Source organism: Chiloscyllium plagiosum, chromosome 22 (genome assembly GCF_004010195.1).
Source record: "Chiloscyllium plagiosum isolate BGI_BamShark_2017 chromosome 22, ASM401019v2, whole genome shotgun sequence".
NCBI classification, from domain to species: Eukaryota; Metazoa; Chordata; class Chondrichthyes; order Orectolobiformes; family Hemiscylliidae; genus Chiloscyllium; species Chiloscyllium plagiosum.
In genome coordinates this window covers 1740662-1754216 of record NC_057731.1, presented here as the reverse complement: position 1 = coordinate 1754216, position 13555 = coordinate 1740662, and the positions used below count along the sequence as shown (strand labels likewise).

The 13555-nt window shown below is 42.1% G+C and overlaps 1 protein-coding gene across 1 annotated transcript in view; it reads right to left on the bottom strand.

The window, feature by feature from the left end:
- Window positions 1-3150: 3150 nt before the first annotated feature.
- The window catches only part of pkd2l1 (polycystic kidney disease 2-like 1), an 86927-nt gene continuing 76522 nt past the window's right edge, over window positions 3151-13555 (bottom strand). The window contains exons 11-15 of the mRNA XM_043712286.1: window positions 12973-13094; window positions 10152-10269; window positions 5531-5661; window positions 4045-4180; window positions 3151-3297 (exon numbers count right to left, since the gene is read on the bottom strand). Coding sequence (XP_043568221.1) covers window positions 3265-3297; window positions 4045-4180; window positions 5531-5661; window positions 10152-10269; window positions 12973-13094 — 540 coding nt within the window. The 3' untranslated portion in view covers window positions 3151-3264. The remainder of the gene's footprint in view (window positions 3298-4044; window positions 4181-5530; window positions 5662-10151; window positions 10270-12972; window positions 13095-13555) is intronic.

The window sequence follows — 13555 nt, the reverse complement described above, 5'->3', positions numbered from 1 at the left end:
TAGGAGCAAGAGGGTAGCTAGGGAAAGAATAGGCTCACTCAAGGATAAAGGAAGGAGGTCATGTGTAGAGCCAGAGGAAATGGTTGAGATCCTTAACCATAGAATACCTACAGTGTGGAAACATGCCATTCGGCCAAACAAATCCACACTGACCCTCCGAACAGCATCCCACCCCTGCATTTCCCAAGACTAGTCCACCTAATGTACACTTCCCTGGACACTATGGGAAATATAGCATGGCTAATCCACCTCACCCACACATCTTTGGACTGTGGGAGGAAACCGGAGCACCCAGATGAAACTCGCGTAGAGACAGGCAGAATATGCAAACTCCACACAGACAGTTGTCTGAGGCTGGAATCAAACCCGGGTCCCTGGCGCTGTGAGGTAGCAGTGTGACTACTGAGCCACTATACTTTACATTGGTATTCACCAAGAGAGGCATTATGTTGAGTTAGGGAAAGGTGTGTGACTACCCTTGGGCAGGTGAGCATAATGAAGGACAGAGCGTTGGGCGTTTTGAAATACATTAAGGTTGACAAGTCCCCAGGGCTGTGAGAGGCAAAGGAGAAAATAGCTGCGGCCTTAACTAATACCTCTGCATCCTCTTTGACCTTAGGCGAGGTTACAGAGGACTGGGTAATGGCCAATGTTGTTTTTTTGTTTAAGAAGGGTAACAAAGATAATCCAGGTAATTACAAGCTGGTGAGCCTAACGCCAGTGGTGGGGAAGCTAGGTTGTAAGGAGGGTTTAGTTATAAAGGAGAGTTTGGATAAACTCCGATTGTTTTCACTGGAAAGACAAAGGCTGAGGGACAATCAAGAGAGGTCTACAAAATGATGTGAGGCATTGATAGGGTGGATAGTCAGAAGCTTTACAAGAGGGCACAAGTTCATGGTGAGATGTGCAGGGAAAATTTTTCACACAGAGTGCCTGGAATGCACTGCCAGTGGTGTGGAAGCAGACACATTAACTACATGTAAGGCATATCTTGACTGACACATGAACGGGAGGCAAATAGAGTGATAGAAATCACACATAGGCAATAAGTAGCAGTCTAAATAAGGGCTAGAAACTGGTGCAGTCTTAGTGGGCTGAAGGGTCTGTTCCTGTGCTATACTGTATTGTCACTAGAGTCATAGATTTATAGAGATGTACAGCATGGAAACAGACCCTTCGGTCCAACCCGTCCATGCCGACCAGATATCCCAACCCAATCTAGTCCCACCTGACAGCACCCGGCCCATATCCCTCCAAACCCTTCCTATTCATATACTCATCCAAATGCCTCTTAAATGTTGCAATTGTACCAGCCTCCACCACGTCCTCTGGCAGCTCATTCCATACCCGTACCACCCTCTGCATGAAAAAGTTGCCCCTCAGCCTAAATCTATGCCTTCTAGTTTTGGACTCCCCAACCCCAGGGAAAAGACTTTGCCTATTTATCCTATCCATGCCCTTCATAATTTTGTAAACCTCTATAAACCTCCTCAGCCTCCGACGCTCCAGGGAAAACAGCCCCAGCCTGTTCAGCCTCTCCCTATAGCTCAAATCCTTCAAACCTGGTAAATCTTTCAAGTTTCACAACATCTTTCCGATAGGAAGGAGACCAGAATTGCACGCAATATTCCAACAGTGTCCTGACCAATGTCCTGTACAGCCGTAACATGACCTCCCAAGGATTAGGAACTCGTGCAGGCTTGGTGGGCTGAAGGATCTGCTCCTGTGCTATATGGTATTGTCACCAGACCAATGGCATTGTTTCTAATCTGCACAATATACTGACGGATCATTAATCCGTGTTCAGATATGTTGGCTCATTTTGTCTTTAAAATTATAAATCACATTCTTGAAATGAGCAAGCAGTGAGAAGTGTCAGGATATTCCAGCAATGTCCTCCTCTCCCTTCTGAGCTAATTTCTTGGGAAGGGAACCAACTGGATATGGAGATAGAATCCAGCAGGTCAGAAATCTGAGTGCTCAGGGAGTTGGTGGGCAATGATTGTTCCCCAGATCCTTGTTCCAGGGCGTACCTGAGCTTTGTTGACTATGTGCTGGAGTTCTCACTCCCTCTGGAGTACAAATCCCTCACCATCTGCAAAATGGAGAAGAGTCAATGATTTTGCTAAGTGCATCTGCCCCGATAAGTAATTCTGAATTGTAGCTGCAGAGTTCCACTCAGCACTCTGCACCTTTTGGAAATAAAAAGTTGTTCTAGTTTGTGATGTATTTTATATCCTGCCCACCAGCAGTATTTTCCCAAATTAACACTTCTGCACTGAACTGAGATGTACAATAGGGTTAGCCCCCTCAAGCCAGGTTAGGGTGAAGTATCAGGATAGTCTAGCGCCAGCCTAAAACAGAGTTACCTGATACATGGTGTCAGTCTGAGATCTCCGAGGTAACCTGGGAGACTCAAAGAAGCAGATTCAGCAGATCAGCAGGTTAAACAGGAAACAACCTGAAGTGAACATTAGAATTATGACTGTCAGTTTGAAAGGGTTGATGAGAAATGTAAGAAATGTAGTTGCATGTAATCTGGAGAAATTGTAGCTTGAAAATATGGCATTGCCTCTAACTTGTGAGCTGCTTTGTACATATTCATGTATTGTCTGAAACACGACGGCACTGAACAGGCTTTGGTGCCTTGTTTATAGCTTACTGTAAGGTTTTGGGTGCAGTAACTATGTCATTTTAACTGATTGAAATTAATCAACAGAGAGCTAGGGGAACTGCACCAGCGGCGTTCCAATAAACTGCTACAACTCCAGCCTTGCCAGCAATGCTTATTGTTTATGGATGAGAATGGTCCACTATAATTTAGACCTGTCCAGGAAAGGTGTGGATAATAATATCTAGTTGATCTCCACCAATGTGCCTTCCCCTATGTGACATGTTTGCATTTGAGCCCACTAGAATATTATCCTCACTGCGCAAATATTTTACAGCGGTCATAAGTACTCGCGTTTGACTCTGTCTATCTATTATACACAAATTACAGACCATGAGGATCACAGCAGCAAAGACTGACTCAGGGTATTACTAGTGGCAATAGGCTGCACGAGGATTGTGATAAAACAAAATCAAAAGAAACATGAGGGAACTTTCTATCTCTTAATTTTCTTTTAGAAAGGAACCTTGTGCTTATTCTTTGAGGTGAGGAGTTCACAGAGCCTGGCCAAGATGAATTCATCTGGAGAAGTCTTTTCAATGATTTATGCTCGATGTATCTGCTGAGTCTTGGCTTTACTGCTTTTCTGACAATTACAGGTGTTCAGTCAGATTCCGTCCTTCACCCTTCAGAAAGTAATTGAAAGCAAAATATTAATCTTAATTAGCAAACATTATGAATTCAGCCACATTCCAGGTAAATACTTGAAAGTAAATGAGCCCGAGGTCGGCACTTATACATGAACATATTTCAATAAGTTACTGCTATTCATAGAAGAGCTGTGGTCTTCCAAGCAGCCTAATACAATACGAGGCACGGTCTCAGGATAAAGGGATCTCTGGTTTAGGGCTGAGATGATGAGAAATTGTTTGAGAAGTTATGGACCTCTTAAATCTTTATTAGCAGAGGCAATGTGAAAGGTTGTTCCTTGAGAAACAGCCAGAGGAACTGGTTCTAAATCAGGAAAAGCATTGAAAACCGAGCAGAGTAAACAACAGGAGGGTGAATCCATGCATTCGGTGAAGACATATCCTCAAATGTGTAGAAAGTAAACACAAGTCCTTCAGTATAAACTTGATTCTCCAACCTCTTGTGCTTTCCCACAGCTTCTGGGAGCTCTGAATGTAATATTAGATGGGTACAAAGTACATAAAGCATATCAGTTTCCTCTGAATATCTTTCAGTATATTAACAGTATGAAATATATTCAGTGAAACAGAATTCTAGCAACAAACTGTACAATTTTACAAATCTTTACCCTTTTCTTTAGCATTACCATTCTTTGAATCAAGGTCAAATCAATAATTTAAAGCCATCCAGATTGTGGTCTTGTTTCCAAGATGACACAAGAAAAGTCAAATGGGTTGTCTTGCCTTTTGAAAAATGTTGAACAGCTTTTCCATCATGTCTTTGTTTTTCTCCATTGTCTCAACTTTAACAGTGATTGCATCAATTTTCAACACAATGTTGCTAACTGAATGTTCCAGCTGAACAACACGATGCCCCAACCTGAAAAAGATTATTTCAAAATAGTGTCAGTTTGTGAAATGTTGATATTAATAAGAAATTTGCTAAGAAAATATTTCAACAACATTACGTAAAGATTTATTCTGCAAAACTATGTCAGTCATTAGCTCTGTGTTCTTTATTTCATTTACTGGGGCTGTTGCAATGATGTCAATGACTTAGACTGGGGTGAAGACAGCACAAATTCAAAGTTTGCAAATGACACAAAGTGTGTGAACTATGAGGAGGTTAGTGATGAGCAAACAGAGACAGCCTGGTGGAATGGGCAGAGACGTGTGAAGTGGTACATCTTGGTAGGATGAATTGGTGGAGGCAAAGTTAAATAAAGGATCCTATTCTAAAGAGGGTACAAGGGTACAGGGACCAGGAGGTAAATGTGTGCAAGTTGATGAGGATGGCAATACAGGCTGGTTAAGCAGTTAAAGACAGATGGGATCCTAGCCTTTTGTAAGTTGAGACATAGTGTACAAAAGCAAGAAAGTTATAATCAACTTGTGGTTTGAACTCAACTGGAGGATTACATCCAACCTATGCATCACACATGAGAAAGGATGTGAGGGCTTTAGAGAGGGACAGTGTGGTAAAGATTCACAACAACAGTTCCAGGCATGATGATTTTGCAGGGGCTGTTCTTACAGAAGGTTGAAAGGATATTTCCAGACATTTTCAAAATCATGAGGGGTCTGGACAGAACAAATAGGAATTGTCCCCATTGGTGAAAGAATCAAGAATCAGAGGAGACAATTAAAGGTATTAGGCAATTAGTCTAACGTGATACAAAGTGCAATGTTATTATGTAGGTGAATGGTTACAATCTGGAATTCACTTCCCAAGCGTGTGACATGGGCAGATTCGACAAGGAGCAGAGACGAGGCGTGAGACTCTCTAATTTGATGTATCAGAGAGCAGCACAAGCTTAATGGGTTGAATCATCTCATTCTGTGCTGTAAATGTATGACACTATGATTCATTGACTGGCTGCCTGGTATGGTCAGCATTTATTGCCTGTCTAAAATTGCCCTTCAGGAGGTTGTGATGAACTGTATTCTGAAAGGTTTGCTTAGCTACTTCAGTGGGCAGTTCACAGCTAACCACATTGCTGTGTGTCTGGAGTCACATGTAGGTCAGACCAAATAAGGATGGCAGATTTCCTTCTCTAAAGGACATTATTGAGGATGATGGGTTTTTATGACAATCTGGGATTTTGGCAGTCACTTTCTCTAATTTCTGTATATTCATTGGCTGGAATGGTGAACTACCTGAGTTTTCCACCCACCAGTACCATTGACCTTTCATACCAACACTTTAGCATCCCCAAACTGAGATACGTACATCTGGAAATCCTCGACTGTCACACCGTTGTTTAGTTTGTTGCTGTTGTTTTTCATATAGGCCAAAGTCTGTGAGCTGTCTGGACACCCAAGATTCTTTCCCAAGCTTTCTATTTCAGCATTCAGAGCAATCTGTAAAACAATTGGCAATATTTGAGTGACACTTCACAATGATCTTGTTTGGATCTGATTGAATCTGAAATGATCTACTATCAGAATTTTCACCCTGCAGATGGACAGAGCATAGATCACCTCCAGGTAACAGTGCAATGCCTACAGTAAGATCACTGCAGATCTCATTTCTTTAAAGTACAGACAATGCAGAAGGCAGCACATGATACTCTTTAGCCTGAGAATAGCCACTCAATTATACAGACCCAACATCATTGTTGTATAGTGAGAAAGCTTTGAGTGCTATGGTTTGCTTTCAGACTTGTCAAGGGGTTGACAGCTCTGTACCTGCCCACAGCTGATGCACCTCATAAACATGGCACTCTAAAACATTGAGTAGTGAGTATGGCAAGGTTAATCTTGAACTGTTACCATTCTTCTCAATTTTTAATGAGCTTTGAGGGGTTAGTTGGCTGATTTTTTTTCTCTCATGTTTCTATCAGAGAAAACAGTAAAGGAAGAACAGAAAGAATTTACATAAAAAAGGGGAATCCTGGAAGAAAGTTATTGTTCAATTAAGGGGACATTCTGAATAAAAGACATGTTACACAAACAGACAGCTTTGACAATGCTGTTGTGAAGATATTGGCAAAGAAGAAACAATCAGAATTAGGTTAAAACTCCTTAAAAGTTTTGGAATTTATGTGTCTGCTAAAAAAAAATACTTTCCCAAAGAAAGTCTGCTTATCCACTGGTTGGAGTTGACTGCTGGTCTGGATATTAGCCATTGTGTGGTGAATAAAAGAGTCTTATCAATTACACCCTCAGAGTTGACAGAGATACAGTAGGGAGTCATTATCTCGGGAACATAGACTAATTTAATACTCGAGATAGAAGGCTAAGAGGTGAGTTGAGGAGAAATGTTTCCACCTGGAGGGTGGTGGGTCACTGCCTGAAAGGGTGGTTGCATCAGAAACTCTTGTCACCTTTAAGCAGCATTAAGATTTTCAGTTGCACTATCATGGTCTCCAGGGCTATGGACAAAGACCTGGAAAATAGGATTAGCATTAGTCTTTGTTGATGGGTACAGACCTGATGGGCTGAATTGCCTCCTGTGGTGTAAACATTTATTAGAATCTAGGCTTGGGCTGACAAGTGGCACGTAATATTCATACCACACAAGTGCCAAGCAATGATCACCTCCAACAAGAGAGAATCTAATTTTTGTCCCTTGACATTCAAGAGTATTCCATCACTGAATCCCCCTACTATCAATGTCCTGGGAGTTACCATTGACCAGAAATTCAACTGGACTCCCCACATAATCACAGTGGCTACAACAGCAAGTCAGAGGCTAAGAATATTGCAGTAAGTAACTGACCTCCTGACTCCCCAAAGCCAGTCTATCATCTGCAAGGCACAAGTCAGAAGTGTGATGGAATACTCCCCACTTGCCTGGACGGGTGGAGCTCCAACAACACTCAAGAAATTTGACACCATCCAGGACAAAGCAGCCCACCTGATTGGCACCACATCCACAAGCATCCACTCTCTCCATTACTGACGCCCAGTAGCAGCAGTGTGAGCTATCTATAAGATGCACTGCAGAAATTCACCAAAGATCATCAGACAGCTACTTCCAAACTCACGACTGCTTCCATCTGGAAGGATAAGGGCAACAGATACACGGGAACACCACCACTTTCAAGTTCCCCTCCAAGCCACTCACCATCCTGACTTGAAAATATATTGCCATTCCTTCACTGGCACTGGTTCAAAATCCTGGAACTCCCTCCCTAATGGCTTTGGGGGTCAACCCAGAGCAGGTGGTCTGTAGTGGTTCAAGAAGGCAGCTCACCATCACCTCCTCAAGGACAACCAGGGACAGGCAATAAATGTTAGCCAGCCAGCAACAGCTATGCCACACGAATGAATAAAAAGAGAACATTTATTTTATCTTTTGAGGCAATGAACTGAAAATGAAGTTAAAAAGAATTCTGTACAGATCAGAGTGCCACAATTCAGGAAGGATTTCAGAGACAGAGCAGCTGTTTACGAGTATGGTTCCAGGGATGAATCATTTCAGTTATGAGGGAAGATTGAAGAAGTTGGGGCTGTTTTCCATGGAGGGGAGGAGGCGAAGAGGAAGTTTATAGAAGTTTTCAAAATCAGGAAGGGCTTGGACTGAGTGGACAGGGAGAGACTGTTACTGACTGTAAACAGACTGAGAACCAGACGACAGTTTTAGAGGATGTTTTAAAACGAAGCAAATGCAGATGAAAACAACTTTTACATATAGCAGGTAATTGGGGTGTGGCGTGTACTGCCTGGTAGTATGATGGAGGCAGGTTCAATTGAGACATTTGCAGAGCAATGGGTTATTATTTAAATAGGAACAATGTACAAGGTTACAGGGAAAAGACAGGTCATGAGCACTAAGTTCAAATACTCACACAGCCAGTGTAAACTCAACTCTGCACTGTAACCATTCTTAGATTATGTTAATTGATTTTTTAAAATTGCATAACTTTCCTGCTATTTCACTCATAGAATTCCAACTTCAATTTCAGTTTATGGTTCCAAAAAACAAAATGTGTGTTTTCTTTTAACTCGTTCGTGGGATGTGAGCATCGCTGGCTGGGCTAGCATTTATTGTCTGTCCCTAGTCACCCTTGAGAAGGTGGTGGTCAGCTGCCTTCTTGAACCGCTACAGATGGAATTTGTGCAAGGTCTACCTGATCAACCATCAGAGCAAAGATGGCCATCACCTTATAAACAACAGTGTATATTGGAAAAATTGAAAGCATTGAGAGAAAAAATTTTAAACCGTGATATAAGGACTTGTGTTTATCTCGACTTTCTACCCATAGTAAACATATTTAATGGTTTGTTATTCAAATCAAGACACTAGCCATCTTTGTCTTAAACATTTGGTCTCAATAGCCTTCTGTGCAATGAGTTCCACATATTAACCACTCTCTGGCTGAAGGAATTCCTCCTCATCTTTGTTCTTCAAAAAGGCTTGTCCCTTTTTACTGAGGCTGTCTTGGTTCTCGCTCATTAGTGGAAACATCTTCTCTGTCCAGACTCCTCAGGATTCTGAAGGTTTCAATGAGATCCCCCTCATCCTTCTAAACTCCATTGAGGACAGATCCAGATCCTCAACAGCTCCTCAATACGACAAGCCCTTCATCCCTGGGATCATTCTTGTAAATCTCCTGTGGACCCCTCCAATAAAAGCACATTGTTCCTTAGACACGAGGCCCAAAACTGCTCACAATATTTCAAATGCAGCCTACAGCCTTATACAGCTTCAGCAGTACATCCCTGCTCTTGTATTCTAGCGATCTTGAACTGAAAGCTAGCATTGCATTTCCCTTCCTAACTGCCAACTGAAGCTGCATGTTAATATTAAGAAAATCCTGAACTAGATCCCCAAGTCCCTTTGTGCTTTGTCCCTTTAGTTATCCTCTGCTAGTTTTTAAAGGCATCTCAAAACTAGCTTTGCACTAACCTTCACCACATTTTAAAACTTTTTCCTTTGCTTTTATGCTGTCCCTGACTTCCCTTATCAGACTTTGCTGCTCTATCTCCTTTAATATGTTTATTCTTCCTTGGATTGAATTTTCTGCTGTGCCTCCCAAATTACCCCCAGAAAACTGCTCCACCATCTTCCCTGTTAGGCTCCCCTTCCAGTCATCTCTGGCTGGCTGCTCTCTCATGTCTTTGTGGTTACTGTTACTCAATTATAATATCGTTACGTCAGATTCCAGCTTCTCCCTCTCAAACTGCAGGGAGAATTCTATTAGGTTATGGTCACCTCCCTCGAGAGGTTCCTTCACCTTTAGCTCCCTCATCAAGTCTGCCAGTTACACATCACCAAATCAGAATTGCCTGCTCCTTCACGGGCTACACCACAAACTGCTCCAAAAGTCTATCTTGTAGATATTCCATAACTTCCTTTTTTTGGATCTGCAACCCATCCTGATTTTCCCAGTCCACCTGCATATTTTCCCCCATGATTAGTGTAGCAGAGCCTTTGCTGCTTTTTCTCGCCCACATTCTAACCACTGCTAGAAGCCCTGTACCTGACTCCCATCAGGGATTTTTTTTTTTGCCTTTGTGGTTCCTCAAGTCTCTATCATGATGGAATGTTTATGTTTGATGTTTTGAAGGGGTATAATTCAAGTTGCACAGGACTACATTAGGATTCCTCTCTTTCCACCGCTCATGTTATGTTACAATCAATTGTGCTCTTTTTCTGTTCCTGATGAAACCTGGTGTGAATTACTTTTGTCGTGAGTAACATTCGGTCAAACAGATTTGCGATTTCTGTGATTTCATTGGGACTTTACTGATTATTGACATTGTGTGATGGTTTGTAGAGCAATGGGGCATGACTGTCCAGGCACTCTTCCCAGTTAATTTGTGACAATTAATTTTAACTGTAATTATGTCAAAGGTCATGTCTCACTCACTGACGATGCTGAGCTGATGGCTAATTTCCTTACCTTCTTTTCTTCTAATTCATTCTGCATCCGAGTCTGCTCTTCCTCGTCCAGTATCTTATTGTCATCAGAATCAAATCTCGAGAAAGTATCATTGATTTCTTCATCAGAGTGACCCAGGCTAAAAGAAAAACTTTGAATTATTTTCACAAAATCTTCAAATAAGTCAGAGCTGCAATGACACTCGGCTGCTCAGATCTCAGAGCTGACAATAATGCTCTGGAAATCATCAGGAATGTACAACTCCAGCTTTCCCAAGAAGCATTGTCAGAATCACACCAAACTGTTCTAAAAACTCAAACCAAGAGATCTCGACTTCTATTTGTTCCCCAGGAAATCCATTTCAATATGTTAAGATCTGTGAAAACAGCAGGACATGAAGATAAGGTGGTTAAGAAACCATACGGGATACTTGACTTTATTAGTCAAGGCATTGAATACAAGAGCAGGAAGGTTATGATGGAGCTGTACATAATGTTAGTGAGGTCACAGCTGGAATACTGTGTAGAGTCCTGGTCCCCACATTGTATAAAGGATGTGATTGAACTGGAAAAGGTGCAGAGGAGATTTATCAGGATGTTGCCTGGACTGGAACATCTCAGTGACAAAGAGAGGATAAGCTCAGGTTGTTTTCCCTTGAGTGGAGAAAGGTAAGACGGGGACATGATGGAGGTGTATATGACAATGAGAGGGTAGGTAGGGAGAAACTTCTTCCCTTAGTAGAGGGGTTAATAACCAGGATGCACAATCTTAAGGTAATGAACAAGAGATGCAGAGGGATTCAAGGATAGACGTTTTCATCCGGAGGGTTTTAAGCGTCTGGAACTCGGTGCCTAAAAGGATGGTGGAGGTAGGAACCTCCAAGACATTAAAGAAGGATTTAAGTAAACTCTTGAAGCTCCGTGTCATACAAGGCCATAGGCCAAGTGCTGGAAGTTGAGATCAGAATATTGACCATTATGGATACAATGGGCTAAAGGGCTTCTATGACTCTTAGTACAACTCTCCGACATCAAATCTGGTCATTACCTGCCCCACAACAGGATATAGAATGCTATCAGACAATTTACGGTTAAGATCTGTGTATACATTTTACTGTCCACTATAATAACAGAGCTGAAGGCAATGGGTTTTTATAGCAATTGTGACACAGTCACCATTAAACTAAATTTTAATCCCAGGCTTACATGGATTGAAGTTTCACTATCTGCCATGGTGGTGTTTGAACCATGGGCCCAAAATGTTAGCCTGGGGACAGCAGAAAGCAGGTCCAGGCTCCAATAACTCCTGGATGGGGTGCTGGAAAAGCACAGAGGGTTAGGGAGCATCCGAGGAGCTGGAAAATTGACATTTTGGGCAAGAGCCCTTCATCAGGAGCCCTTCAGTTCAGGTCCTTCAGCCACTGTTACCTCAGGGAGATTGCTTGTGTCTTCCCCAGTGAACACAGATCTGAAGTACCAATTCAACTCTTCTGCCATTTCTTTGTTCCCCGTGATATATTCCCCTGTTTCTGTCTTCAAGGGCCCAATTTTAGTCTTAACCATTTTTTTGCCTTTCACATACCTAAAAAAACTTTTAATATCCTCCTTTATATTATTGGCCAGTTTACCTTGGTACCTCATTTTTTTCTCTGCGTATTCCCTTCTTAGTAATCCTTTGTTGTTCTTTAAAAGCTTCCCAGTCCATCGTTTTCCCACTTATCTTTGCTATGTTATACTTTTTCTCTTTTAACTTTAGAAACATATATGTTTCTTAACTTCCCTCATCAGCCACGGCAACCCCTGCCTCCTCAAAGGATTTTTCTTCCTTTTTGGAATGGACTGATCCTGCAACTTCTGCATTATACACAGAAATATCCGCCATTGTTCCTCCACTGTCATCCCTGCTAAGGTATTGTACCATTGAACTTTGGCCAACTCCTCCCTCATAGCTCCTTACTGCTTTGAACAGCTGTGGTGGAGAGTGGGGTTAAAATTGCACATTCTTGGGCTCTCAGGCTGGTATTTGAAGCATTATTGGATAGTTTCTGCATAAAAAGTTTAGTTTAGAGTTGTCCCCCTGGAAATCAGAAACAAAAACAAACAGCATCTGTGGAGAGAAATCAAGAGTTAACATTTGGAGTCCAGTGACCCTTCCTTGAAACGTATTGTAGTTCTGAAAAGGTTGGTGTATCAGCTGAAGATAGAGTGGGTGCAGGGCGGAGGAGTAAACGATAGGTGAAGATGGAGCCCAGGGAGAGAGAAAAACAATTGGACAAAACAATGGGTAAAGGTCAACCTGAGGGATTTGATGACTGCTAATGGGAACCAGTCATAGCCGACAATGGATTGGGTTGTGGCATAAGCCCGTGTGATGACAAAGCCTGGTGCGTGGGAGGGTGTGTTGAGGACAATGGGAGAAGGTGTTCAGGCTCTAAGGTTATTGAACTCGATATTGATTCCTGAAGACTACAGGGTCCCCAAGTGGAAAATGAGAGGCTCTGAGCTTTGCTGGAGCACTGCAGCAGTGCAGGGAGAGAGATATTGACCAGGGAACATGGTGGTGTATTGAGATGATAGGCAACAGGAGGCTCAGGGTCATTTTTGCATACAGAACATATGTAACTCTGTTTGTTTGTGTTTCAGGTTTCTGGTATCTATAATGTTGTTTCTCTTCTATAAATAAGAGAAGGATTTCTGCTCACAAATTCTCCCAATTAGTGCGCATCCAGGAAATTCAGCTCCAGTATTTATTCCCCAGCTATTCAGAAAACTGGATTGTTCTCGCTCAGACATATCCTGGAACCAATTACTGAACTTCAGATGTAGAGCGATTACATACGTACTCCTTTAGATTGCTTCTGAAATCCTCAAAATCCAGCTTTTTGGATCCATTCTGAAGAGTCTTCTGCACATCAGATATTCGCTCCTTCTTCAGCTTCATTTTCATCAAAGCTTTATTATATCCCTGTCAATTCACACAGCATACAGCAGGAGTTAATGACAGTGAGTTAGGATCACAAAACAGAAAGAGGCCATTCAGTCCATCGTATCTGCATAATCCCACTTCCAGATCCCCTCTAACCTTCCAGCTGATCACCTTAAATGTCTGTCCCTAGTAACTGATCTCTCCTCAAGGGGAAACAGACCTTCCCTGTTCCCTCTATCAAAACCCCTTGGTATTTTGTCCATCTGGATTTAAGTCACCCCTCGGCCTCCTCTATTCCATGAAAAACAACCTTAGCCTATCCAACCTTTCCTCACAGCTGCAACTTCCAAACCAAGTTTTGTAAATCTCCTCTGTACTTTCTCTGTGCAATGATATTCTTCCTGTGATCTGGTGACCTGAACTGTACACAAATCTCCAGCTCCAGCCTAACCAGTGGCTAATATCATTGCAGCACTACATTCCTGCTGTTGTATTCAATA